Genomic DNA, 27,180 nt, shown 5'->3' on the forward strand with positions numbered 1-27,180 from the left:
CTACTGCATGACGTAAGACTCCGATGATGTGCGATTTGATTACCTGAGTTGCAAAATAACAGCGGTGGATTTATTGTGGTTGCGTCTCCTCCGTGCGCCGAGCGTCCTGCGTCCGCGGCTCTGATTGGCCGGCTGGCTGAGCCCTCCACAGCGCCGCGCTGCGCCGCGCCGCTCGGGGATCCTCTGGCGCAGAGAGAAAGCGCAGCTTGGCCGCCAGCGAGCACCGAGCCGGGCTGGGAGGGCAGATGATGTGATGTGATCCCATACGGGCGGCCGTCTGCAGCTACGGGCTGACTGGCGCTTAAAAAGCGGCTGTCGACCTCGGCCCTGCTCACTAGTGTTTGCGCGCGGGAGTGTCTGTGGGTGTGTGCGTTCGTGTCGTCGTGGGAGCGGAGGCATAGAAGCCCGGAGGCTGACTGAAGCGGTGAGTGGATGTAAATAGATGCTCTGGATGGGATGCGCTCCCCTCCCAGTGCGGCGGTGGTGATGGGGCTGGAGAGAGAGGGACTAGATGCTGAAGGTTTAACCTACTGCGTCTGTTCACATATCGACAGCTTCGCCTCTGCAATATTGGCGACTCCACCTATGCATGCTCGTCGTTATGGTGCATTTAAAGATGACCTTACGCTGTTTCCTATAGATCAGTGAGGGAGTTTATTAAGGAGGCAGCAAGAAACGAGCGGCTAGGATACTCCACCCATGACATCATCGACTTTTTCAAGTTCATTTTCTCCCCTGCTTGTGCTTTCATCTGTTGCATTTCATTTTTAAAGCAGTGGGCGCAATTCGGAGTTGCTGTTACGGGGAGAACAGTTGATAAAGGATGGTTTCCTTCTGACAGGCCAAGATCGCTTACAATACCTGGAAATGATCTGATGGCGAATGCACGAAGCATGATATTGATGTGAAGTGATAAGAATTTGATCTTTCTTTTTAGGTGACCTTCAGGTGAAAACACTCTTGTCTGTAAACCCTGTAAACAAGGTGAGCAGCCAGTGTAAAGAAGTAGAACAGATGTGGACCCTGTTGTGACACCTTGCCTCAACAATAGAGAAGGAACAGTTTTGTCTGTCAACAAGACTCGTCCTTTATAATCTTGCAAGTACATCTGTAAGAGATCAATGCGTGTTTTTTTTTTGTTGCAAGAAGCAATACAGCACATGCACAAGGAAAATTAGCAACAGAGCAAAAAGGGTTTTAATGGAATGTATTTGTTTTAATAGTATACATGTTGACGCTGTCCTGTGACCAGCTGCTAAAATCTAGTGCATCTCATGAATGACCTCTGCTGTTTTGGAGCACAACAGATTTATTGAGGACAACAGTTTAACTCCCTCTTTGTGGTGACTGACCTGCAAACTGCTGTGTCATTCTCCTTGCTTTCTGTCTATAATAACCATCCTTTCTCCTCCCCACTCCCCTCACGTCCTTTCTTCCCCCCACTTCGTTTAATTAATGGAGACCTGGTTGCACCGCCATGGGAAAAAGAAAGAAAAGGCCTCTATCTCTGCCCAGATGATCCAGTTCGTCCGCAACTAAGACATAATAATGAAAAAAATCGAAGAAAGTGACAATGGAGGGTTGAAATGCTGGTTGCTTATTGCTCCTGGTCAGTTTTGGGGTTGTTTCAGGATGTGTTACTCATCCTCTGAGTCATGCAACATGTTTGCTGTGATTTTCAGTTTCAGTGGCTCAAGGGACAATATGTAGCTGTCTGATGGAAAGCTTGTATCTCCCAAATGTGAGTTTTTCAGGCTTTTAGCTTTGTACCAATGCAATTTTGACATCATCAGACTTCTACAGCGAAAATGTATCTGAGCCTGCAGAGGAAGTTATAGCTCATCGATTAAATGGAAAATATAAAAACTGGAGTTTACATGACACTAGTGATAAGCATTGTTGATGGAGGATAGTTGGTATTCTGATAAGAATAGATGGTTCAGTGCAAGTAGTTTGCACCTGTTGACTCTGTGTTTGTGTCTGAGTCACAGGCCTGGAGCGTGAGCGCAGATTCAGCACAAACAGGTTGTTGTGGTTGTCTGGTTCCGTGACAGAGGGACAACACGACAACCACCCAGGGAGAGGAGAGCGGATAGGGGCCCCGCATGAGCAAAGTGCACTGCCCAGGGATTCTGCTCTCTCCAAAATCCTGCCTCTGTCTTTTCCCAAGATCTTGTTGTGCTTTAAAATCTGCTGCGTTTGTGTTTTCCATGTTTCTGAGAAAAGGCGCAGATGATGACTGCAGCATTGTTTGAGGTGTGTGCGTGTGTATGATTGGGTGAAAGGATGTTTATACATTATGCTTGCGTGCCTGGGCATGTTTTTCTACCTGTATTTGTTGTTTGCCGGCTTTCCTCAGGGTTGTAGCCTAATTAAATCGGTCATAAAACTGAACTGACAGTGATGCAACCCTTACATGTGCCATGTCTTAAGATCATAATGATTCTCTCCCACTGTCTTTGTTGCTATTCCTCTGTTTGTATTTAGCATCACAAAGCTGATCCAGAGATAAAAGAGACACAGCTAGCTAGTTAGCATAAGCTGGCTGCCACTTCTCCTCCCCATAGACCAGGCATACCGCTCAGCCCCAGCTTTGAATGTCAGTCCTGGATGAGGACATTGAGGGTCTGATTCACAGCTGGTATCGTGCAAATGCATCCCAGCTTCATGACTTTGATACAGTGTTTCTTAAAACTAAAACAGTGACACCTTATGTGTAAAAAAGGGCGAGTGGCCGGAAAATATCAATAAAAACCTCTGAGACTGCAAGATGTTTTACCGGCTTGATGTTTAGTTGTAAAATCAGAGAAAAGCAAGTGTGTTGTTAAATCGATCAAAGAAGGTAAGAAAAAACAACATTGTATTATTCTTTTAATTAGTAGTATAGTAGTTTTGGGACAGCATGCAAGCAGGGAGCCCAGAGAAACAAAGCTTTTAAAAGTATACTAACCCAGTGACCGACCATTAGCCAGCTACAGAGATAATTAGGCGTGAAACAAAGCCTGCAACCACAACAAGAAAGAGTATTATCATACTCTGACAGACTCAGCGAAAATAGAGTTAGGAATGTGACCAGTGAATTTTCCAAACACCTCAGTACATACCCAGGTCACAATTTTTTAGAAAAAACTTTCAATAATGCTTAATGAATGATGTTATGTATTTATGTACAAAAATATTGGTCCATATATTATTTTTTAAACTCTCAAGTATTTGCATCAGATAGTACTATAAACCAGGATCACGCTGTAATGTATAGCACATCAGGTTATACACTGAAATGATTTCTGACATTGCATTTCTTCTCCCATCAGCTCTATCACAGCAGTGTATTCACCAGTTGGCCATGATGTCAGTGCAAACCCCTCCACTCTCCCGCTCTGGCTCCTCCCCTTCAAATGTGGGTCTGGCCAATCGCAGCGGCCCCTCCTCCACCCCGCCCACCTCCCTCAGCCTTCGGTCGTCATACAACCAGCTGCTTGGGCGTGATGTCATCAAGGAATCCACGGAAACTGGAAGTTCGGCCACTTTGCCAAAGAGCCGTCAGAGGTACGCAATGACCAGTGTGCGGAGCGCCATGGGGATAAGCGACAACTTGGCTTTGTCCTCTAAAAACCAACCTGTGACCAGAGGGAGAGGCCTCCCCACCAAGTCCTCCTCCAGTTCAGCCCTCTACTCCTCCTCTTCCTCCTCCTCACTGTTTAATGCAGCCAACCCCAAACTGGCCAAGAATGGGGCCAACATGCAGAGACGAGCTGAGAGCCAGCAGCTGGAGCTGAGCAGGGCCACTACAGAGGGCAAAATACACAATGATCTCATCAATAACCCAGCTTCTGACTGGCTGGAATTTGGGAAAGACAACTCACAGCAGCCCCTGTTCCGTAGAAGGACCAAGAGCTTCTTGGAGTACCATGGGAAGGGCTGGGATCTAGACTTCAGCTGGGGAAACAAGGAGGGCAAGGAGGAGAAGAAGCAGCAGTCTTCTCCAGAAAAGGAGCAGGCTAGCCCTGCCAAGGACAGGGAGAGCCTGAAAGAGGAAAAGCCAAGCAACAAACAGACCTGCCAGGAAGAGAAGGAAGAAGTGGAGCCAGTGGTGGAGGAGGAGGAGGAGGAAGAGGACGATGACCCCACACCTACCCCAAGACAGCCCCTGTTACCAGTGGTGGTAGAAGCCCCGCTTTCCTCGGCCTCCTCCTCTTCCACCAACAGCCCAGAGTGGGTCCCTGACAACCACAACAACCCCCAGAACCAGTCTCCAGCCCAGGTCAGAGAGGAGCTCTGTGTCCAGGTTCAGGCTAGTCCACGCAGTCCCGCCAAGCCCCCTCGCAGCTCCCAGCCACGGGTGATCAAGGTGGAGCTGCACCCCAACAATGAGAATCAGTTCCTGCAACAGTACCCACCTTCCTCCCCTAAACAGGCCCGGGCTGCAGAGAGGAACACCCCTACCAGTAACCGAGTACCCTCTTCCCTGACAGATCCAGAACCAGAGATTGGGCTCCCTAAAGTAGGTTTAAGAATGGACCTGACTCCTGACACTCCATCAGAGGATGAAGACTCCAGCTGGACCACGCTGTCTCAGGAGACCCCATCTCCTCAGACTCCACAGGAGACAGGTTCGATATATGTGTGTTTGTCCTTTCATCTGATCTTTCTTTTAAAAAAAAATTGTATATCTGTGTCAGCCTTTAATCATGCCTTTATTACACCCTCCTTTCATTCCCTCTTTTTCTCTCTTCCTCTTTCTACCTCCTACAGACTGTTTGATCTGGAAATTTACCAAAAGCCTCTTCTTAAGCAAGCAAGTCACTCCAGTAATACTGCTGGAACCTTTAAGGCCCCTGTGAGCCCCCTTATGGCGCAGAGAGTGATTAGGATGGACAGAAGAATAGGATACTGCAGATAGCAGGGTGTGAAAAAGGAAGGAAAAAAGGAAAGAGAAAAAAAGCAAAGCTGGATTCAGTAAGCAATGATTGCCAAGGATTTATGACAAAACAATAGTTAGAGAATATGTGGGCATGGAGAGAAATATTAGAAAGAAGACAGGGAAAAAGAAAAACAAGCAGAGATACGAAGGGAGACAGGCTGTTACTCATTGGATCTTACTACAGGGGATTAGCCCCCGAGTTGCTATGACAACAGAAATTAAGTAGGGACAGACTGACCATCTCTGAAATTTACCCACTCCACCCCTGTGTGTGTATGTTTTTGTGTGCGTGTAGCCTTTTGTATGTGCATGGTCAAATGTGTTTTTGCAGTGCCCGTCTGTGTGCATACATACATATGTATGTGTTTGTCTGATAAACTCATGTGCAGTATGTGTTTATATATCACTATCATCCATCAGCAGATGTATGGAGGGAAGGGGACCTGCCCCCAGGCTGGCGGGAGATCTCAGACTCATCAAAAGTCTATTTCTGGCATGTCCCCACTGGCACCACACAGTACCACCGACCTGTTGCCTCTGGCAACCAACACACCTCTCCCAACAATAAGCCAGACACTGAGCGTGACCTACAAAAGGAATCACAGGGCTCCCTCAAACCACCCAACGAGGTCAGAAGACCCACAGATCTAACACACATTGTGGTCAAACATATTTATATTTAACTTCACATGTACAAGGCTACATGTAACCAGGTTCAACCTGTGTGAGTATTTTTTTAATTAAAACTGAAGATTGTTTTTGTCAACATACTCAATCCCCAGAGAGAATATGCAACATTTTATTCTGCCAAATATTAATAACATATATTCAAAGGTTACATGGTCAGCAACCAAACTGATATCAATTTATATATAGACACTTTAACAGAAGGTTAACATCTCTTTCTCATCAGACAGAAGTATATTATTTATTCAAGGCTAAATTTTCAGTGTTGTGTCAGAGATTAGGAATCCTGCGCATCCAAGCGCACCGTCCTGTGAGGAAACACACTTTTGCCCAGGTAACTGCGTAAAGCATATCTGAGGAAAAGCTAATATACTTAAATTTCTTTAAGATCACATTGTTGGTGAAAAACATTTTAAGTTGAGGCCCTTATAGATCCAAGTTATGCTATCCTCATTAATTGGTTGGCAGTGTCTCTAGCATATCTGCTTATAGTAGTTGAACAAAAGAATCTTAACTCAAGGTCCACTTACTAGTCTTTTCCAGTTTTCACCATATCTAACGGGCCATCTTCATGAAAGCTTAGCAAACCCCTTCATCTGCTGATGAACCGTGAAATGCGACTGAAAGCTCTGAAAAAGCTAGTAATTGGACCTTGAGGTAAGATTGCTTTTGTCAAACATTTATAAAATTAGTTTTCAAAAAGCGTTATTTATAAAATTTGTGACATGCAAAGACAAATTTAAATTCTCTGTGTAGTTTTGGTCAGGGAGGAACCTCCATAATTTCAAAGGCTGATGCTTAACTGGCAAATGTACAATCTTAGTCCGATATATTGGAAAGCTGATCGTGATCAATGATGTACCCACCATCCTCTCTCTCTCCCACAGCGCCCCAGCAGTCTGATATCTGACAGCTCAGTGGAGCCCGTCCCCTCCCCCTCTGGCTCCTCCCCCTCATCCTCCTCCTCCACCCCGTCAAATAATGTCAACTCTTCTGGACCAAATCTCAACACCACCACCTGCAGAGACAGCGTAAGACACAGAATCACATTTATTTGGGTATTCACTTGCTGGAATGGTCTATCTCCCTAAAAGTTCAGATACATTTTGTAATTATATTTTTTAAAGGTTTCATTGATTCATTTTGGTCTGATTAGCAATGTTACTTATTGTCATTTACTGTTTATTTTATAATTTATTGGTTATTTTTCTTTTTTTTTTTTTACCATCATAGCTACAAAATCTTCCATTCCCAGTCCAGCTTTTGTGTCTAAATCACACATCACAGTAGGCTTATTAGCTTTGGTTCATCTGAGTAAGACCTTGCATAGAACTGTTTTTAGTCTGCATTTTTCCCTAAAAGCTTGACGGCGTTATCCATTTATCTCTGCTTCCACTGCTGCACTTATTGAATTGAAATGAGCACACAGAAATTTCTGACCAGGCCAGTCTGAAGTGCATATACAAGAATGAATATCTCTCATATTAAGTTAAAATGAGTACTCTCATCTTCAGTTATTACAAAGCAAATAAGATCAAATAAGTTGGTAAAATCAATATCAGAACCTGAGTTTTTCATCTACCACTAATATTTCTTTCTGAACATCTGTCTGCCTGTCTGTTTTGCTCTAGGAGCTGAAGGATTACCCAGTCTATCCAGATCCCAGTCTGAAGGCATTTGAAGGGGCTACCCTCCGCTATGCTTCACTTAAACTCAAGTAATACACACAGACATACTCTACAGTAGAGTATCATTTCTATTTTTTTTCCACTACATTTGTGCAACAAGGCCATAGACTTGATGCTTTTTCATGTACAAGTTTGTGAAATACGACTTTAGTTTGACTATTTGTTATGTCTGATGTTTCCCTGCAGCCCTCCAGCGCAGTTAGAGACAGTGGACCTCAACAATACTTTCTCCAATCCAGAGGCAATGGTAAGATCATATCAACAACATTGAAACAGCAACATACTTGACATTTGTGTCTGAAATACAGTAACTTTGTGACCATCTGCCGGGACTTTTTGTTAGACAAAATCATAATAATTCATTGCTAATGATTGTACTATATCACAGTTTGCTAATTAATATACAAAACTGCAGCAGGCAGGCACCTTTCCATACTGTTTCACAATGATTTGTATGGCTCACAGTGTGTGTGGTGACCAGTCAGGACAAAGTTATAGGCAGTCAAAATTACAGGCAAAGGCCCAAAATTGTGTACAAGTGAGGATTCAAATATTATGACTTCAGTAACCAGCTGATTTACTGTAGCTCCCATAGACTTTCACCACTATTTGGGTGGTATTTCAAACTCTGCATGAATTCAAATACTATTCGGATACTATTAGTGACATTGTATAGCACCAATAAATGACACTATTTGGCACCATACATAACTTTTGATGACTATTCCTCTATAAATAGACCAGTCTGACCTTCAAATAATGTATTTGTCAATGAAGGGAAGTCACCAGGTTTGTTTTCAATGACATAATAAACCTGCTCACTGGTATCCTGTCCTCTCTCTCTCTCTCTCTCTCTCTCTCTCTCTCTCTCTCTCTCTCTCTAATTGTGTGTGTGTGTGTGTGTGTGTGTGTGTGTGTGTGTGTGTGTGTGTTAGTTGCAGTGCACGGTGAACGTGTTTCCAGGCAAACTAGCTTTTGCTGCCCCCATGTGGAAGGATAGTACAGGGAAATGCTCAGCCAGTGTTGACAGTGAAAGTGGAGAGATGTCTGAGCTGAGGAATAGAGAGAGAAAATGTCTCTTTGGTTAGATTTCATTAACAAAAAAAAACAAAAATGAGAATTTGGGATTTGAATGACAGTGCTCAGTCAGACATTTTGGACCCCTTTGAAAATGAACAAATTCCAACAATTTTTGCACAGGGCCTATTTAATTAATTCCACATTAAAAGGTTGAATGTTGCATTGCTCACAGTCATAAAGGCAAAAATGACCAAGTATGGGAAGTGCATTGTTGTCTCCCGCTGGTTAAAAACAACAACACATTTGGTCTTTGCAAAGGAAAATGATGTATGTTTTTATTTGCAAATAGAGTGGGGAGGTGAGATCCGATCACAATTGGTCAATTGAGACACACGTGGAGACGCATTCTAATGCCAGGTGTGAACTGTTTTACTTAGAACTGTTCACATGTGATCGGATCACTCAAGACGCATGTTAATGCCAGGTATGAACAGGGCCAGAGATGATGATGTGTGTCTTTGTGTGTCTGTGTGTGTATGTGCAGAGTGCACGTTTGCTTGACACTGTTACAGAGCCTGAGCTCCTTGTTGTTCTAGAGAGAATGAAAGAGGAGAGAGTATAGTAATAGCTGCTGGCCTGAGGCGGTCACATGTAGAAACAAAACACATATGTAGCTGGTCTGGCCCAATACTCCATTTTGCCACAAACTCTACATTGTGGATGATGAGGAATGAAACAAGGACAACTGCTGCCTTATTTAAGGTTATTATTTATGACAAATTGGTTTTAGATAATCTTGTTTACAATCTTACTTATCATCTACCTGCTCTTATTCCTTGCCCTGTTAGACTTTATTGTAGACATGCTTCTCTATTCTGATATTTTAGCAATTATTTTGGTGAAGTCAGTGTTATGATAACCAACAAAATGACAGCCAAAACTGCTAAACAATACCTAAATTGAAATGTAAAAAAAACAACTGAATTATCCAACAGAGGATAGAGGGAAGATATAAAGTTAAAGCAACTTTGTAAATCCCTGTAAGTATGAAAAAACAAAATTTTGTCTTCCTCCAAGTCATTTCCAGTACGATCTCTGGGCTGGGTGGAGATGGCTGAGCAGGACCTGTGCGAGGGGAGAAGTAGTGTGGCCGTCCACCACTGTATCAGACAGCTGTCCTACTGCAGGAAGGACATACGAGACTCAGCTGGTGTCTGGGGAGAGGTCAGTGTGTCAACAGAGACAGACGGCTACATACAATATACAGCATGTATGCTATTGTGGAGTGGTGACTTTTTGACTTGTGAGCAAAGCACAACACTTTGTCACAGTTTGCAGTCTATTTGGTGCAAGAAATTCAACAAAAGAGTCAATTTGCCTCTCAGTTTAAACATCCATGTGTGTGAGTGGACTGTTGCTAATGGTTTATTTAAAAGGGAAATGTAAGAAGAAAGTTTGTGATTGTTCGCCCTTATACTTATATGTGAATTTGTTGGACTTTAGCTCCTTACTGGTAGCAACCTAAAGGATTTCAAAAAAATTTAAAAGGAAGACAGTGAGTGGAGCTTGTTCTTTCCTTTCTTTTGCTTGTAGTGTTTAGATTGCTGATGAGTTAAAACTATCTATTATGCCATACAAAAAAGCAAAGATTTGAGAAGAGTCAGAAAAAGTAAATATAATTTGTATGGCAGACATCAGTTTTTTTCTAATGTTACTATGTTCTTCATCATCTTGCGACCCCTTGTGAAGTCCAGACCCTCCAGGTTGTGAACCACCGCTATAATGTACCGTATGTTTGTGGTCTTACAGGGTAAAGGGATGCTGCTGGTGCTTCAAGACCGCATGCTAACCCTGGTTGACCCAGACGATCGCAGCCTGCTCCACTCTCAGCCAATCAGCAGCATCCGTGTTTGGGGCGTCGGCCGAGACCACGACAGGTAGGTTTTAGATCACGAATATCTTTCTTCTTTGATGAAACCATTTTTGTGTTGAAGGTGCTTGCCAGGTATGCTTGTCTATTTGATCCCACTGGTTTAGCAATTCCAAATGTCTTATGTCCTCTTGAATTTGAATGAGATGCAAACAAGAACAAGCACATAAATCCTACCACAAACATACACATACTGTAAATGTGCAAACACACAACACATACAGTAACACACTGTAAATGGCATGTGTGGAACATTCTTGCCGTTAGAAGCTGAATCAGGAGTTTTAACTAATCATCAGAGATTGGAATCAGCCTCATTATTATTCGATGCATGTTTGCAAAAACCGCATTCAAAACACCCTAATTATGCTTGTTGCTCCATGTTTACCTTCCACACTGAGGACTTATGGAGCCTTCAGTCATTTGGCAATGTCCCATCGTCTTAACCTTTCGGTAGTGAGCTGACAGTTTGCTGAGGCTAGCACAGCTGCTAATGGAGGGGACAAGCTAAGCCCTCATTGATATAGGTCCCTTAGGGTTTTCATTCACTCGTGGAGCAACCACTTCAAACCCTCACACAAAGCCTATACACATCTGGAAACATTAGTGCTGATGTAATATACATACATGCATGGATTTAATATGTATGAAACATGTATGCATATATGCGTGTGTGCATATACTTATATAAGCTTAACATACACAGAAAGTCATTACTGCAGTATAAACATCGTGTGAAAATCTTTACCTCATAATGCTAAAGCTCTAGGAGCTAAGAGACTTTGGGAGATTCACACTGGAGATGTGTCACACGGTGACTGTACAAATGTGAAGAGTGGTGGAGGTTTGCAGTCCGAGAAGCTGTCTGGTCCTGACATGTGTAATCAGCTGTTAAGGGTGCGGTGAAAATGGAGTTGAAAATAGCATCTGTGTAAAAAGACCTGACCTCACGTCAGTCCCCCATGCCCACTAAGTCTTGGTACCTTTTTTTTTCTTATTTCTCTCTTCCTATCTCTGTGTTTTTTTCTATCTCTTGTCTGTCTTTCTCTTTATCTTCTAAGTGCTGCTATAATCTCACTCACACGCAGCATCCCTCGCACCCTCCCACACTTCCTCTCTCCCTCATGTCTTCCTCCCTTTTTCCTTCCCTCAAACAGCAACACGACCACGACATTAGCTTTGTGTGTGTGTGGGTGTGTGTGACAGATAAGAGGGGGAAAGAAAGAAAAAAAGTCCCTCCACCCTCTTCCATCTCAGAGGATTGAGAAACTTTCAGTGGCTATCTCTCTCAGCGGTAATGGATAAAGCGTGTAGTGGAAAGACGGGAGGGGGGGGTCGGCCCAGGATAACTATCCCTCTTATCCTTTTCTCTCTCTCTATCTCTCTTTCTCACAGCATTACAGCTTCCACTCTCCTCATCCTCTCCTCCTGCCAGTACTTTAAAATCTGCAATCTACAGTCTGATTTCTTCTGTTTGGTTGCACGCTCATGACTCTGTATGCACTATGAATTTACCCTGTAATTTAGAGGATATTTGATGCTCTGGGACCGTTATGTACTTCCCATATATGCAGCAAATTGTTTTAGCGTAACCCACCCCTGGCTTTATTGTGTGTGTATCCGACACAGGAGTTTATTTAGTCAGAGGTTGGAAGTACTTCGTCCTGCCACTAGAACGCACTATAATCAAAGTCTGTGTATCCAGAGAAGCAGATATAATGCAATTGAGTACTGAACAGTGGTGTCTACATACTTGTATTTACTATTGGTCTGAAGCTGTTTCACGGTTTGGGCTAGGCCTCTGCGTTTTAATTGAGGCAAATCATAGGGCACTTAAGGGGCTACAGCATACAATGATATTTCAGACAATAGTGTGCCTCCAGCTTTGTGGCAACAGTTTGGGGAAAGCCCTGTCCTGTTTCAACGTGACAAAGCCAGGTTCATGACGAAATGGTTTTCAAGTTGAATATACAGAATGGGCAATGTTAATGGCAGAGAATGCATCCTTTGAAATATTGATAGAGTCACAAATATTTTTTGTATGGTGCTGTGATATTGGACTTCCACAGTGTTGGTGAGATGGTGCTGTCATCTTGGTCGGTCTGTGTTGGTAGGCTCTTCTGATTATGTGTGTTTTGATTCTGTGTTTTTCTTTTTCTTTGAAAGAGAAAAAAATCACTAAAAAGCTAAATAACATAAAAAATTTAAAAAAGAACTTCAGTCTGGAAGAACTTGATTGGTCTGGAAAGAGCCTTGACCTTGACTCCATCCAGCACCACTGGGGATGAACTGGAGCACCGATTTATTGCCCCCGAAGTGGAGTAAATCCTGCTGCCAGGTTCCAAAGTCTTGTGAAAAACTGGAGTGGAGGGTGTTATAGCAACATATCAATGCCCATGGTTCCGGAGTGAGATGTTCAACAATCACATACTGTATGAGTGTAATGTTCAGTTGTTCAAATACTTTGCTTAAGTGTCCGCATACTCTTTCATACTTTGTAGAGTGTGACTGGCTTGATAAGCAGGGGAAAAGTGTGCTGACCTGTAGTTGACTGACTTGCCTGAAAACTGAGTGTGAATCTTTCAAGTCAGACAGGTAATGGCAGGGATGAAAGAGGGAGAGAGAGATTTCCGAACGGACGCATGGAGGACACTGCAAATTAAAGCTCCCTTTAGTCTCTCCATCCCTCTCTCTTTCCATCTCCTGTCTCTTTCTCTATCCATCTATCTGAGGAATATTCCCAGTCTTGTCCCTGAATGTTCCCTCTCTCCTTCAGCTTGATTCAATATGAATGAGTCCTCCTGTCTCTTAAGCGGGATGGGACGGGGGGGGTTTGCTCCACGATGAAGTCATGAGGCTATATCTGGAGCACTCAGCAAGTCTGACTACGTGCACACCCAGGGTTGCGCGTGTACGTTTGCATGTGTGTGTGTCTGCACGTGGGTATGAACCGATGAAGTCACAGGTCTATATCTGGATCACTCTGTTGTATATGTGTGATGGTGAATGAGTGGGTGTGTGCGTGTTGCCCCCCACTTCTCCATCCCCTCTTTCTGTCTGTAACGCTCTTGCGCTATTTCTACTCTTTGTCTCTGATGCTCTTTCTGCCTCCCTCTTGTTCCACTGGCTGCACAGCTTTGCCTCTTCTTCTTTCTGCCCGTCTTTGTTTGTCCCGCTGTTGCACTTTAGCAGGGTGAAAGACAAAGATAGCAACTGAGAAAGAGGAGAAGATACTGAAGACAAACCGGGAGAGTAAAGGAGAAAAACAGTGGCAGTGTTTTTTGAGAGAGAGTGGGATATAAACAGACCAATGGAGAGCTAGTGAGAGAGGAGGAGAGACGCATGCTTCCCTGCTTGCACTGAGCAGTACACAGCAGGACCTTGCAGGAGACTCTCTGGACCGGGCAAGCAAAGCAAAGAAAGCCGACCATAGAGTTAGATAGGGACAGAAAAGGTGTAGCAGAGGAGGAGGAAGGGGGGAGGGGAAGGAAAGAGGCAGAGGAGAAGGAGGAAAGAAGCCCCAGAGGATTAAAAAAAAGAAGAAGAAGAAAAAGAGGGGAGGCAGACGGGAAGAGATTTACCCTCGGGCAGCACGGAGAAGGGGCTGTAGCAATGTCCCCGTGGCGGAGGAGCTAACAAAGCAGGGAAGTAGTCATCGGTACCGGGGCGAGGATGTCTGCCTGTGTGAGTACCCCAGCTTCTTTTGCATTCGCTCCTCTAGCTCTCTCTCATCCATCCATCCCTTCACAGATTCATCCATTACTGCCTCTCTCTCTATGCCAACACCCAGAGTCTCTTCTTTGTTGATTTCTAATTGCTCTGTTTGTGTATAGGACACAATGCACAGCTCCCACCCTACTTTCATTCATTAGCTTCCCCTTTATTTTCTTTCACTCAATTACTTCTCAGCCTCCTGCCGTGTGTTTGACTTCAAGGTGTGTACTTTGTCTCTCTCCCTCCCTCCCGCTCTGGCTAGGTGTAAGGGTGCAGGCTGAGCGAGATGTTCAGGGAGCAAATAAGACAAAGAAAGAGTGAGAGAAAGAAAGGAATAGAAATGAAGTAAGCAAAGTGGGGATTGAGAAAGACAGGATTAAAGAGTCTGGATGCGCTGCAGGGATTTCTCAAAGTGTGTGTCACGGCTGTTTGGAGCTGTTTAACACTGCACTTGGTTTACGTGTGTGTGTATTCTTCAAAGCCAAAATATTACTATTTTTGACATATACGTCTTGCACTGCCTCCTGAATTTGTTTAAGTGAGGATACACACCTAGGTGAAGTTGTGTGTGGTTACATGATAAATGCTTTCACTGTATGCATATGTGGAGGTTCCCTCTCTCGCTCTCCTTCGGTATCTACCATAACAAGAAGAGGAGGAGGAGGAGCAGGGGAGGGGAGGAGGAGGAATGAGCAGGGAATCACTAAGTGAGAACAAAAACCAGAGTGAAATGATTTACGACATCTGGGGGGCAATTCCTGCTTGTTTTCTTGTCCTTGGCGTGTGACACTTATTAGGGTTGAGATAACACTGTTGAAAATCTGAGCATGTGTGCCACTGTGATGTATGTCTTTGTATAGCGCTGACGTCTGTATGCGTTTTGTGCTATTAAAGTGAACTACTGTTACTTTTCTTCACTAATGGCTCATCAGCTGATAAACGGCACACATGCAAAAACACACTATAACACACTTCTACAAACATCCACCGACTCCACACTTCATTCATAATCATTAGTAGGCAGCAGTGGGGCTCTGCTTTCTTATTCCCTTCAGCTTTCACTTATTTCCCCCCACTGCTGACCTTCTGTGGACAGCTGTGGCATGAAGAGAAGGGAGAGGAGAGGAGAGGAGAGAACACGCAAGCCTCCGGTATCATTAATATTTTAATGCTGAACACACTCCAGCGATCACCTCCATTTATGTCAATGAAGTGAGTTTGTATGTGCATGTTTGGGTTGCGGTAGCGACCCTCCAACCCCTTCCAGTTGTAATGTTCCACTTGAACAGCAGCTTATTTGCTGATGTCAACGCCCTTAATAGCTTTAATTAACATGCAAGGTCCCTCTGACGACCCACAGGGACGGAGCCTGAACACCTAGACCCACTCGATAGACGCCAGAGTGATTGATGGCCTTTTCCTTCTTGCTCATGCTCCGATTTGAGCCCCATACCAACCTCTCTCTTTCCCTGCGAGTCATCGCTCCTCCACGTCAGCTCCTTCCATCTATCCACAATCCATCACTCCCACTTCTCCACACACATACACACACGTCTTGTCAGGATATGTCCACCCAGCCTCCCAGAAACCCTCATGCTCGACAGGGTCACTATGGCAGGACTTGTGTTTCCACTCTCCAGCCCAGAGTCATATGTCGGACACAGTCACAGGAACAAAAACACACACAGAATTACACACAAAGGTTTACAACAACCTTAAAAAAACATCTCCTCCTTCTCCTCCTCCTCTCTTGCCTTTACTCCCTCAGCATCTCTCCCTTTCCCTCTCCCTCTCTCTTACATTAGCATTGTTAGGCACACCTGCTGTAATCCCCATCTTCCTGACAGATTACTCCCCCTGTTCCTCTTATAGATCCCCTCCCGTTTCCCAACCGGCCAATAAATCTCCTCCCGATAAAAACCTCCCTGGTCTCGGCCGTGGCCATGTGAGGTGATGCTGATGTTCACTGATCATACAGGGCTGAACACAGCAGGATGCTGGCACCGTCATCGTCTGCCAGTAGCTCGTCTATCTATTCCTACTACGGATGGCAGAAGCGGCCACACACTGTTTAAGCTGAATACATTTGAATCCTCAACATGTTTGGAAGCAGTTGATTTGGGTTTTTGATTATTTTTCTCTGGTGCAGCTGTTGACATGACCAGCAGAATAAATGTATTAGGTGGGAAATTAATCTTTCCTTAGTTATTGCAGAATCAATATCACACTTTATTCAAATAATTTACATTGACAGAGTGCATTTTAAAGGTACACATTTATCACTTCATGATTATGATTTAAAATATTGCAGCTCAGGATCAGAATACTTTTACTCATAAATAGATCATTTTCAAATAGATGCAGGTACAATCTTTAACTAGTAAATGTGTCTGGGGTCCATTAGTCACAATACTTGACTCTGACTGGCTAATAACACCAGCTCCTCCAAATTAAAAGATATAAACCTGATGGCTGGTGGCTCTGGTGGGAATGTGTCTATTTAACTTAATTGTTTGGAAAGATTTTAGTAATTGATCAGCAAAGTAACCCAATCCAATCTAGTTGAAATCACTCTAAGAAAGTAATAACATTTAATTGAAAAATTCAAATAAAACCAAACCGTAATGTCAAGTGATCTGCTGATTACTTTCGCCATTAATCTATCAACCATTTCATCTATAAAGTTCTAGAAAAATTCTAAAAAACCATCACTTTTTCCTAAAGCCCATGGTGGCATCTTCAGATCTCTTGTTTTTTTTATGACAAAAAGTCCAACACCCGAATATTTTCATGTTGTTATAAAATAAGATAAAAAGAGATGGAAATGTTTGGGATTATTATTATTATCGAAATTGTTGACTATGAATTAACTTCTGCTGATCAAGTAACAGATTCATCTACTAATCATTTTAGCCTTAAGTTTATCTTTAAAAATATTTTCTTACATACCTCTAGTGGTATCTAACCTTACAAATAGTATTGATGGTTCAGATAGTTGCAGAGACACTGTATGGGTCTGAGATTTCTGCCTGCAGCCAAAGATCCAGTAAACTTGCAAAATTGCGCAGCAACATTTCCTGTTTTTACTCTGAATAAAAGAGCAAAACATACCAACTGTTTCTTTAAAAAAAAAAAAAAGTTCACAACAGAAACATCAGAGGTGAGACCAAAAGTATCTGCAGGCTAGATACCACTATGAGAGAGAGGGATAGTAGAATGAGAGAGAGACTGTGCTGTACGTGCATGAAACATAATGATTTATGGTCCCTGCACCTAATCAGGTTACGTACATACAGTATGGTGCAAACTGCACTGTGCGTAGAGCTTGGAATAACTCTTCACCAACTTGACACCAAATCCCTGCACTCTCCCACACACTCTCTTTATCTCTCTCTCTCACACACACACACACACACACACACACCAGCACACACACATTAGTAAGTTACATGAATGGGGGCGTCTTACTGAAGTGACATCTCACTGAAGGTTTGTCTCAATAGAGAATATCGGTGCTTGTGTCCAAACACGCACACAGACACACACTTTCCAGAGCAGTGTGATGTATAAATGATCAAGAGCAGAGAGAACAGCAGGACATCATCTTTCTCCCTCTTTCTCCCCGTCATCGCTCGTTCCCAGCACACATTCTCTCCGTCTTTCCATCTCACCCACCAACCTATCTCTGCTCTTAAATATGTAATGAAATACAACGACTGTTGACACATGGATACTGTTTGTGTCTTCTCTACTGGCTGCCCCTCCCTCTCTCTTTTCACCTCTCAAATGCCACATCAAATGCGTGGAATATTGTCACAAGCCGCAAGCTGTGTCACAAAGCTCTGTCAACATAAACTAGGGTTATGTGCGTTTTCCCCTTTTTTAGTAAACATTTTCGCCATCAACGTTGTAAATCTGTGTGTTTTCTTAGAAATGGTACTGATGATGAATCAAACTGAGGCCGAGCTAAAGCTGTAAACATCATCAACTGTCTGCTCAAATCAGACAGACGCCCTGTGCTGCGTACGCTGTGTAATACACTGTAGACAACAGTTTTATTTTTATTTTTGACTTGATTTTGTCCTAGTTCTTTGCTGCCTCCGGCAATATTGGTGATTGTGTGTGCGTTTCTGTCTGCCTGCCTGCCTCTGAGTATGTATGAGCGCAAGAGAGACAGCGAGTATGTGTGATGTGGCACCAGTGATGCAGCACTCCTCCTTCACCGCGCCCTCTGGCCCACAGTGCTCATTTCGCTGCTCATCTTGGTGCGGTAAACAAGTTCACGGGGTAGAGAGGTAATTACGCACAGACATTCTACATTAGGCCTAATGGCTGTGGGCCATGACTAATTCACTAGGTCGAAGAGGGGTTTATCCTGTTCTGTTGTCACACAGCCTTTAAGTACTCCGGTGCCACTGTGGATGGGAGAGGTTTGATGGGTTTTACTTGAATTCAAGTATAAATTATCCCCAAAATCCTGCTCCTCAGACACCTTTTTGTCGGTGTGCAACTTTTATTTTACTAAATTGATAGTTCAGCATGTTGGGAAATACGTTTATTTGGTTTCTTTCCGACAGTTAGATGAGAAGATCAATACCACTCCTATATCTCTGCGTTAAGACAGAACTGGAGCCAGGAGGCAATCAGCTTAGCTTAGCATAAAGACTAAATGCAGCTTGCCTGGCTCTGTCCACAGTTAAAAGAATACTCCTACAGTCACCTCTAAAGCTCACTAATTAACACCATGTCTCATGTTTGTTTAATAACTACACAAGCAAAGATTTTAAATTTACTATTTGTGTCGTGTTTGATTTATGTGGAGTTACCGCTATGACTTTTTCTTCTTGAATAGTTTGCGCGCACAACACCTCCTAAAACTAAGGGGGAAGGAAATTTAAGCTAAGCTGCTAAGCTTAGCTAATTGCCTCCTGCTCCAGCTTCATACTTACCGCACGAACATGACAGTGGTTTCAATCTTTGCATCTAAAGCTCGATTTCTAATCAAGACAAGGGGTTAACAGGAGTCCCGCCGTAGGTACGTAGGTTTTGACTTATAGCTGAGCGTCGCAACACTCGACAAAAATAGTTATCAGGCCAAATTTGTAGAACCGGAGTTATAGCCAGGTATCTTATAACATTATTTCACTGTGTCTCGTTACGGAAAAACATAGTTGCTATGTTTATGTTCATCCACTCGTAACCAGTGATCACAGTGAGCAGGTCTGCAGTTTGCAGTGTAATTGCTTTGTTAGATGTTTGTTACTGAAAAGGCACAGAAATTTGAGAGTCTTTCTTTAACTTCCTTAATGTTGTCTTCACTCTCAACAAACCGGCATAAGAAACATGTAGGGGGAAACACAAGCAGCCAATCACAGTGCTTGCCGTCCCCACATAGTTTCTCCTTTGGTTGCCATAGCCCTTGCATGTTATTACATTTTGGACCTGGTGCACATCAGCTATGCCGCAACCTACGTTGTAACTCCATAACTCAGAAGAATAAATGGGCCTTCACTCTTGAAAAGACAGTGAATACTTTTTTTCCCAAAATATCAAACGAGAAATTAACTCTTACGTCCGTTACCGATACATCAGCAGGCCGATGTTTTAAGGTCCCTTAAGTTCACGTTAATGTAGAAACAGTGTCACCATTACATACAGTATTTTATCCAACAAAAAGCCAAATCAAGTTTAATTTATATAGCCGCAAAAAAAAAAAACACAAATTTGCCCCGGAGGGCATTATAATCTGTACAATATATGATGTTGTCAATGCTTACACCCACAATTTAGATAAAGAAAAATTTGTCACAGAAAAAGGGAAACTTTTCAGGAGAAGCAACACAGGAGGAATTCTTCCTCAGGGACAGTTGTAAAATTACTATTTTGAAGGAACAGAATGGTAATTAAGTATTTAAGTGCAAAGATGCAATATTAAGTGGGCACTGACAAAGTTTTACATTTTTCAAATGTAAAATCACCTGTTCATTATGTATTTTAGGCATATATTATTAATAGCTGAATGTAAGGGATCATTCAAAAATGTGTCTTTATGTTATGTATTTATGTTAAAAATGAATATTCACCTATATATCATCAGAGTTTTTTAGACTCTCAAATATCAATAACAATATCGGGCTGAAATATCAGTATTGGTCAGGCTCTAATTAAGATACTGGACATGAAAGTGTTATGGACAAAACCGTAAATACCAGGTACTGGACTCTCACAAAGCATCAATAGTGCAGTAAAACTAAGCCAATTTCTGTCAGCAGCTCTGTGCAGTCCTATTAATTGCTCTGTACAGAGTGTACTTTGGATCTCTTTTTGTCTGGTTTTATCTTTGACTTTTATTACCTTTTTTAGCTCCATATTCTACATTCTATTACGATAAACTACAATTAACTTCAGTCATGAGCAACATTCGCTGTTTTCTGCGAACCCAATTATCAGCACTCAGGGGTCCAATTTAACAGTTTCTTCACAGCAGTGTATTGAATTTTCCAACAGAAAACACGGAGAGTACGAAGGTCCATCAACAGAATTTTAATTAATATAAATGCATTTGTAAGCCGTGACAGCAGAAATGGTCACTTTTTCTGCGCTTACAAAGCTGTTCTTTAGGGTGGATTTCTCATTTTCTCTTAGCATCAGTAATTCTTATAACTGTCATGAATTTAATTTTAGCTCGAACAGATTAACTTCATACTGATAATATTATCCAAGTTCAAGCAACTGCAGAGTGTTTAGCTTTACTGAGGATGATTTCACGCAGCATCAAGTTTTTAAGTAAGCCTGTAAAACAAAGAGTCTCTCACAAGTGCTGCAAAAAGAAAAAAATTGGAGGGAAACAGCTGCTAAATATTAATAAACCTGCCAGTTGTTTTGTTATTCTCTTTACAGTGTGATGAAAGGGCTTTCCTCTAAATCAGCATCCAGCTGTTGTTTCCACTCTAGCATTGCTGTCACCTGTAACAGTTGAATCTCAGTGTGGAACATCCACTTTGGACTAAAGCCAGGGACACAACAACGTCAGAGTTACCAGTTCAGTTGCGATCAACACACACACACACACACACACACACACACACACACACAAGCACAGTGTACACACACCTAGCCCTCACAGCCTTGCCGTCTTACTTTATGCTAACAGGGGAGTCACAAGAACTTCCTCCTCAGACATTTCTAATCAGCATTTGGCTTTGCAACTAGCATATGTGAGTGCATTAGCATAGCAGCCCGCACTACCCAGACACTCTGTAAAGCTGTTTGATAATTGAAGTCTGTGTGAAGTGTGTGTTTGTGTGTGCGTGGGACAGATGGTTTGGAGAGGACAAGAGTCTCTACTGAGCAATACTGGAAGCTACAGAGCAGAAGAAAGTACAGCAGAGCAGGCTGGGGACTAGTTACATATGAGTTGCTTTCACTGCCTCTTAAAAAGTCTCTTTTACTGGAGCTTTTCTGGAACACGTTAGTTTTATTACAACACTTTAGTACCTGAAAATGCATGTTGAAGTTATTCTCTATAAATCTTCTGAAACTACTGGAATTTAAATAATATACAGTCCTCGGTCAAAAATTTAAATTGAATTTTAAGTACATCATTTAGAATCTGTCCAGAAATAAAGATTTAACTAGCCACTTATGTATAAACAGAATATTTTAATAAAATGTCCATGGTTACTGTACAAAAGAAAAAAAAAAAAAACTTGCATAATAGGGAAATAATACAAACACAAACTTTTGTGTTGCTGGATGTGTGCTTTGGCTCATTGTCCTGCTGAAAGACCCAAGACCTTCATCTCAAACCCAGTTTTCTGACACCGGCTAACGCATTTTGCTCTAAAATGCCTTGGTAATTTTCTGCTTTCATCATTCCTTTGATACATTCAATGCCTCCAGTGCCAGAAGCAGCAAAGCAGCCTCTGGTACTGAAGTCATTGAATTCATTTCATCGCCTATAAACAAACTGATGCACTGAATTCCCAAAGAGCTCTACTTTGGTTTCATCTGTCCATATAATATTATCCCAGAAAGACTGTGGCTTATCTATTAAAGTTTTTGCAAACATGAGTCTTTCTTGTACCTTTCGTTCATGTGTCTTTCTTTCAGTAGTGGTGTCCTCCTTGGCCTTTGCCCATGGAGCCCTACTTGGTTTAGGGTGCGGTGTATGATACGGGCCGGTGTTTTTTCTACAATCCGCATCAACCTTTGCAGACTTCTCTAATTGAGTTTCTTTTTAGTGCCACGTCCTGGAAGTGTCTAAACAATTTTATGACTGTGAAACATTACGAACTGTTAAAACAGTGATTTTAAGATCTTTGGTTATTGCCTTGTAGACTTTGGAATTGTTAACTTTTTTGATAAGAGCATTTCTGATGCACTCAGACAGCTCTCTGAGAAACTGGAAACAATCAGCCCCTTTTAATGCAGTAAAACTATCATTCATTTTTTTAATTCAGGTCATCTGAACACTTAGTATTAAGCACAGGTGAGACTTATCCTTATTTTGTTTGAGGAACTAATTTAAATTCATCAAAAGGGTGCCAATAATAGTGTCAAGCGTACATTTTATGTCTGTATTTTTTTTTATCTCACTATATGAAAGCATTATTTGGTGTTGTTCAGTAACTTTGGACATTTTATTAAATATTCTGATTATACAAAATTGGGTCATTTGCATTTATTTTTGAAGATATTCTAAATTATGTATTAAAAATTCAGGGGTCAATAACTTCGAACAGGGCTGTAGTATTATCAGTGAAAGTAGTCCCTTTATCTAAAATATTGAGCATTATATTTGTAAATAGTATAGTAAAACATCAACACTTTTAAATGATGTTATTGAAGTACCTCCATTCCTCTGCCTATTTAGTTGTTAACTGTTGTAATTTATAAAAAATAAGCAATATGGCTTCATGTGGAGTGTAAGATGAAGCTACTATCTGTTCATTTCACAAATATTATATATTTGTGTTTGTATTTTGTTTTTTCTCTAACTATCTTTATTAATCAAATAATAAAGCATGATTTATATCTGAACCCCACGTTCAATACACCTTCAATAAAGAAAAGAAATGAAGGGGAAAACCCAAGATTAAACTGAGTAATAGCTGTGTAATGGTTAATGGAAATATTGCACTGGGCCATATTGTATGATTTTTCTTTAAATGCTGGAGATGGTATTTTTATTGAGAGGAGGTCCAGATGAAAACAAAGTTGGTTTTGTATGCAGAAGGGCATCTTGGTCTCTAATTTCCGCTTGGCATCACAGCTCATCATAGCTACAAGCCGCATCATTATAAGGGAGGCAAAGGCACAAATTTCATGACCAACCTCAGCATCAGGGATCTACTGTTTTGCATTATAGATTATCTTTTCACATTCTTCTTCTCACATTTGTCAGCAGTGCATAATATTTCTACATTCTCGTAGTGGCTTTTTTGAGATTGAATGAATGGGAAAATCATCACAGGTATACAGGACACACTGTATGCATAGTAAGCAAACAGTCCAGACCATAAGATTTTAGACAGTTACATGCTTTTTTTTTGTTTTGTTTTGTTCTTCAGGGTCTGAGCTTCAGCTCATTCAATTTAAATTAAAAAAAATGGATACTACATTAAAGTGCCAAGTCTCAGCTTTCATTCGAGTGGGTTTACATCAATATTGAAAGAACTGCGTGGGAGATATAGGCCTTTAAACACATATTGCCCAAAGTTTAAGGGCTTCGAAAGTGATTGGACCTATGACACTTGAAGTCAAACAAAATCATCATATTTAATATTTTGTGGGAAAGTCTTCAACCCACAGACTCTCCCAGAGCTTCACTGCAGCTTCCTTCAGATCTTGCTTGTTGTGTGGTCTCTGCATTTAGACTGCAGCTCAATCAGGCGGAGATCAGGTGATTGACTCAGCCAGTCGAGGATATTAAAGCTCTTCCCTCCTCACAAAAGCTCAGTGGTTCCTTTGGCCGTACCTTTAGGATCGTTGTCCTGCTGAATGATGAAATATCAGTCAATGAGTTTTGATGCATTTGACTGAATGTGAGCTCATAGAATGCTCCTGTATATCTTTGCAGTCATCCTGTTGCTTCTGTCAGCAGCGAGATCATCAATAAATGCCGGTGTGCCAGTTCCATTGGCAGCCATATGGGCCCGAGCCATAACAGAACCACCACCATATTTGACAGATGAGTTGGTGGCTATGGGTCATGACCTTTTTCTTTTTCCTCCACAATGTCCTCTTTTAACAGAGGTTCATTTTTGTTTCATTAGTCCATAGAACTTTGATCCAGAACGCTACCAGTTTCTTTTTGTGTGTTTTTCTGAACTGAAGTCTGGCCTTTCTGTGTTTTAGGTTTACCTGGGGGTTTGCATCTGGTTGTAAATCCTTGGAGGTTATGGCTGTGAAATCTTCTCTTGATTGTTGACGAGGACGCATGTCCGCCTACATGCTAGACAGAATTCTTGACTTGCTTTGCAGTCATAAGGGCTTTTTCTTCACCATTCAAATGATTTTCCGCTCATCCAGTAGACTCCTCGGTCTTCAAGCTCATTTACCATTTTTCTAGTTTTCTTCTGTGTACCTGCAATTTTAGAGCGTACCTGTAACTGTTGATTTTGGCAAACCAACTACCTTTGACATCTCTCTGATAAATTTTTGCTTTTTTTTTTCATTATTATCCTCTTCACTTGCATGGTAACTTCTTCACTCCTTATATTGACAGATAACTCCAGCTCGGTTTTAAAGGCAACATTCAACTCTCCTTCAGCTCTGAATCATGTGTGAGCTTTTTTGTGTTGAAATGACACATAGCTGCGCAAGACACTTTTAGTAACCAAGTGTCCAATTACTTTTTTGTTTTTTACAGTGCAATTTGAGCACTATGGGTTAAAAGGGCTATAAATCTTCCACACAGTTCTTTCAATATTGATGTAAACCCACTCAAATTAAAGCTGAGACATGGCACTTTAATGTAGTATCCATTACAAATTGAACGTGCCAAAGTTCAGAGCCTGATGAACAAAAAAATGTGTCCAAATACTTACAGTCAACTGCAATAATGTTACTACTACACACACAGTGCTCTTAGTACTACTGATGGTGGGTGACTGATAGCAGAGCCGCAGATAATGTGACGGTTCTGTGCGACTTTCTCAAACCCAGTTCACCATACATCTGCAGTGGTGACCTCGTTTAATCTCTGAGCTGTACGCATCCTCTCCAGATGAGCCTGCCTCACAGCCGTCAGGATCAAAGAGAGATCGGTAGTTGTGAGTCAGTCATCCTTTATTCAGCTGTGGAAATATGTGAAGCACAGAGAGAGAGAGAGAAAGAGAACACATGAGTGGTGGGAGTCTTGCTTTAACTCATCTCTCTGCTTTGGTGTTTTCATACCTTTCATCTCGTGCCTCTTTCTGCCTCTTTTTCCTCTCCACCTCTTCCTCAGCCGTCCAGTGCCCAGTGGGTCTCACACCTAGTTCCCATTCCTCTCTTACACACTTCTACTTTTTCATTTTGGCTTTCTGGCCTCCTGCCTTTATCACTGCCCTCTCTCAACATTTTATCTATCTATCCTTTCTCCTCACTTTCCTGCTAGAAACTCTTCCTACACCTCTGAGGTCTACATGTCATTCATCCTCAGTTGTTTTTTGATTTGCTGCCTGTCTCTCTATACAATATGTCATCCCCTCTGTTATTTGCGGTCAGGAACCACTGCACCTTAATGCCAAAGTAAGCCAACAGCTCTCTCTCTCTTCTTTTTCCGCTCTGTCTGTTTCTACACTAAGACGCCTGATTTGAAAATACTGCTTCCCTGTGAAAGCTTGTCCACACTTCAGTTTTTAGGCTGTTTCCATGAAGACCTCTGTCCACACTAAAATGCCAAAATCAATACGAAAAGTACAACATTTGTTCTTCTTCCTAATTGGGTTGGCAATATTTAAAAGAATGCACTACAGCCAACACGTAGACCGGTGTCAGCAGGGCACTGAGGTCATACGGAATATATATCGTATTCGAAGAGCTAAATGAATAAATAAAGTGTGCTTTTCTTTAAAAACAATAAATAAATGTACATAGTTTGGTTGGTGGCTTGTCAAAAATATCTTAGATGTGAGGGGTTCCGCTGGGGGACTTGTGATTTTAGTATTTCTGAAATCCTGGCTAAAGCCCTGGGTTTGGGTTTCTGCGGATTCTCAGCAAGTGAAATCTCCATTCTCTCTTCTCTTGCACTCCATCATCACCTATACCATGCTACCCTGTAACCACACTCAAACTTTACTTGTTCTTATTTACAAAAACTTTTTTTCCTTTTGTTTGTCAGATAGCTCAATGATTAGAAATGAGTGGTTTGATCAAAGTTCATTAATGCTACCAATTAAGCAGGCAAACAGTAATGCCTTTACTGCTTCACTAAAATACAGATCAAATTACCTCTTTGTGATTGTGAAGTCAGAAGTAGCACGTACATATGACACAACCTGTTACTGTCATTTTAAGTGAGGGATCATAGACAAAGTCGGAGGCACCAGAAAAATGGCATCATAAGTTTACTGTCTGCCCAGGACTAAAAATGCTGTCTGAGTGTTTACAAAAGGCCAAAACAGGGAGAAAAAGATGCATTTCCAGGTGTATATGATTAAGGTCAGTGTGATGATGACAATACAGTAGTTTTTTTTAGGGGCTGGGAGTCTGTTCTGGGTTTGAATCAGGTGTGATGTTGTTCTTCCATCAGTAATAAAGCATTTGCAACACTTTCATCCTGACACTCACAAATTAGTTGTAGGGAGAGAAGAATGGGTTGCAATGTTGACGTAAATTGAGAGCATCTTTTGGGCTATTCAAGATTTTGAGACCGAAATACAATTCCACCAAAGTGACTGACAGTTAAATAGGTATGGAGCTTGGATTTGAAATGGAGCAGAGGGAAGTAGAATAGGTTTTAAATGGACTCAGAGCAAAAATCATGAATGAAATTCAAACAGAGAAACAGAGAGAAAGAGATGCATTTCAAAACGGCATATGCAGGCCCATTTACACGTGGTGAGTGAGAGCTTTTGGGCAGTTTATACATATGTTGATTTATCCACCATATGTCTGTGTGTGTTAGTGTGTGTGTGCATGTGGGTGACCACCGGCTGTTTGGAGAGCAAGTGGAAGCAGCAGTTTTGATGCTTTGACTCTGAAGATTCCCTGTTTGAAGTAATCTGCCA

General features: G+C 41.9%; 1 protein-coding gene across 2 annotated transcripts in view; it reads left to right on the forward strand.

Annotated features, from left to right (window-relative positions):
- The first annotated feature begins 190 nt into the window (after positions 1-190).
- Positions 191-27,180, forward strand: part of LOC120785633 (amyloid-beta A4 precursor protein-binding family B member 2) — a 39,914-nt gene continuing 12,924 nt past the window's right edge. The window contains exons 1-8 of one of the 2 annotated variants that reach the window (XM_040120504.1): positions 191-424; positions 3,315-4,613; positions 5,345-5,553; positions 6,499-6,642; positions 7,243-7,328; positions 7,486-7,546; positions 9,397-9,543; positions 10,129-10,256. In XM_040120504.1, the coding sequence (XP_039976438.1) occupies positions 3,347-4,613; positions 5,345-5,553; positions 6,499-6,642; positions 7,243-7,328; positions 7,486-7,546; positions 9,397-9,543; positions 10,129-10,256 (2,042 nt within the window). In that variant the 5' untranslated portion in view covers positions 191-424; positions 3,315-3,346. The remainder of the gene's footprint in view (positions 425-3,314; positions 4,614-5,344; positions 5,554-6,498; positions 6,643-7,242; positions 7,329-7,485; positions 7,547-9,396; positions 9,544-10,128; positions 10,257-27,180) is intronic. The other variant, XM_040120505.1, reaches the window with a different exon arrangement.

Source organism: Xiphias gladius, chromosome 23 (assembly GCF_016859285.1).
Source record: "Xiphias gladius isolate SHS-SW01 ecotype Sanya breed wild chromosome 23, ASM1685928v1, whole genome shotgun sequence".
Taxonomy (NCBI): Eukaryota; Metazoa; Chordata; class Actinopteri; order Istiophoriformes; family Xiphiidae; genus Xiphias; species Xiphias gladius.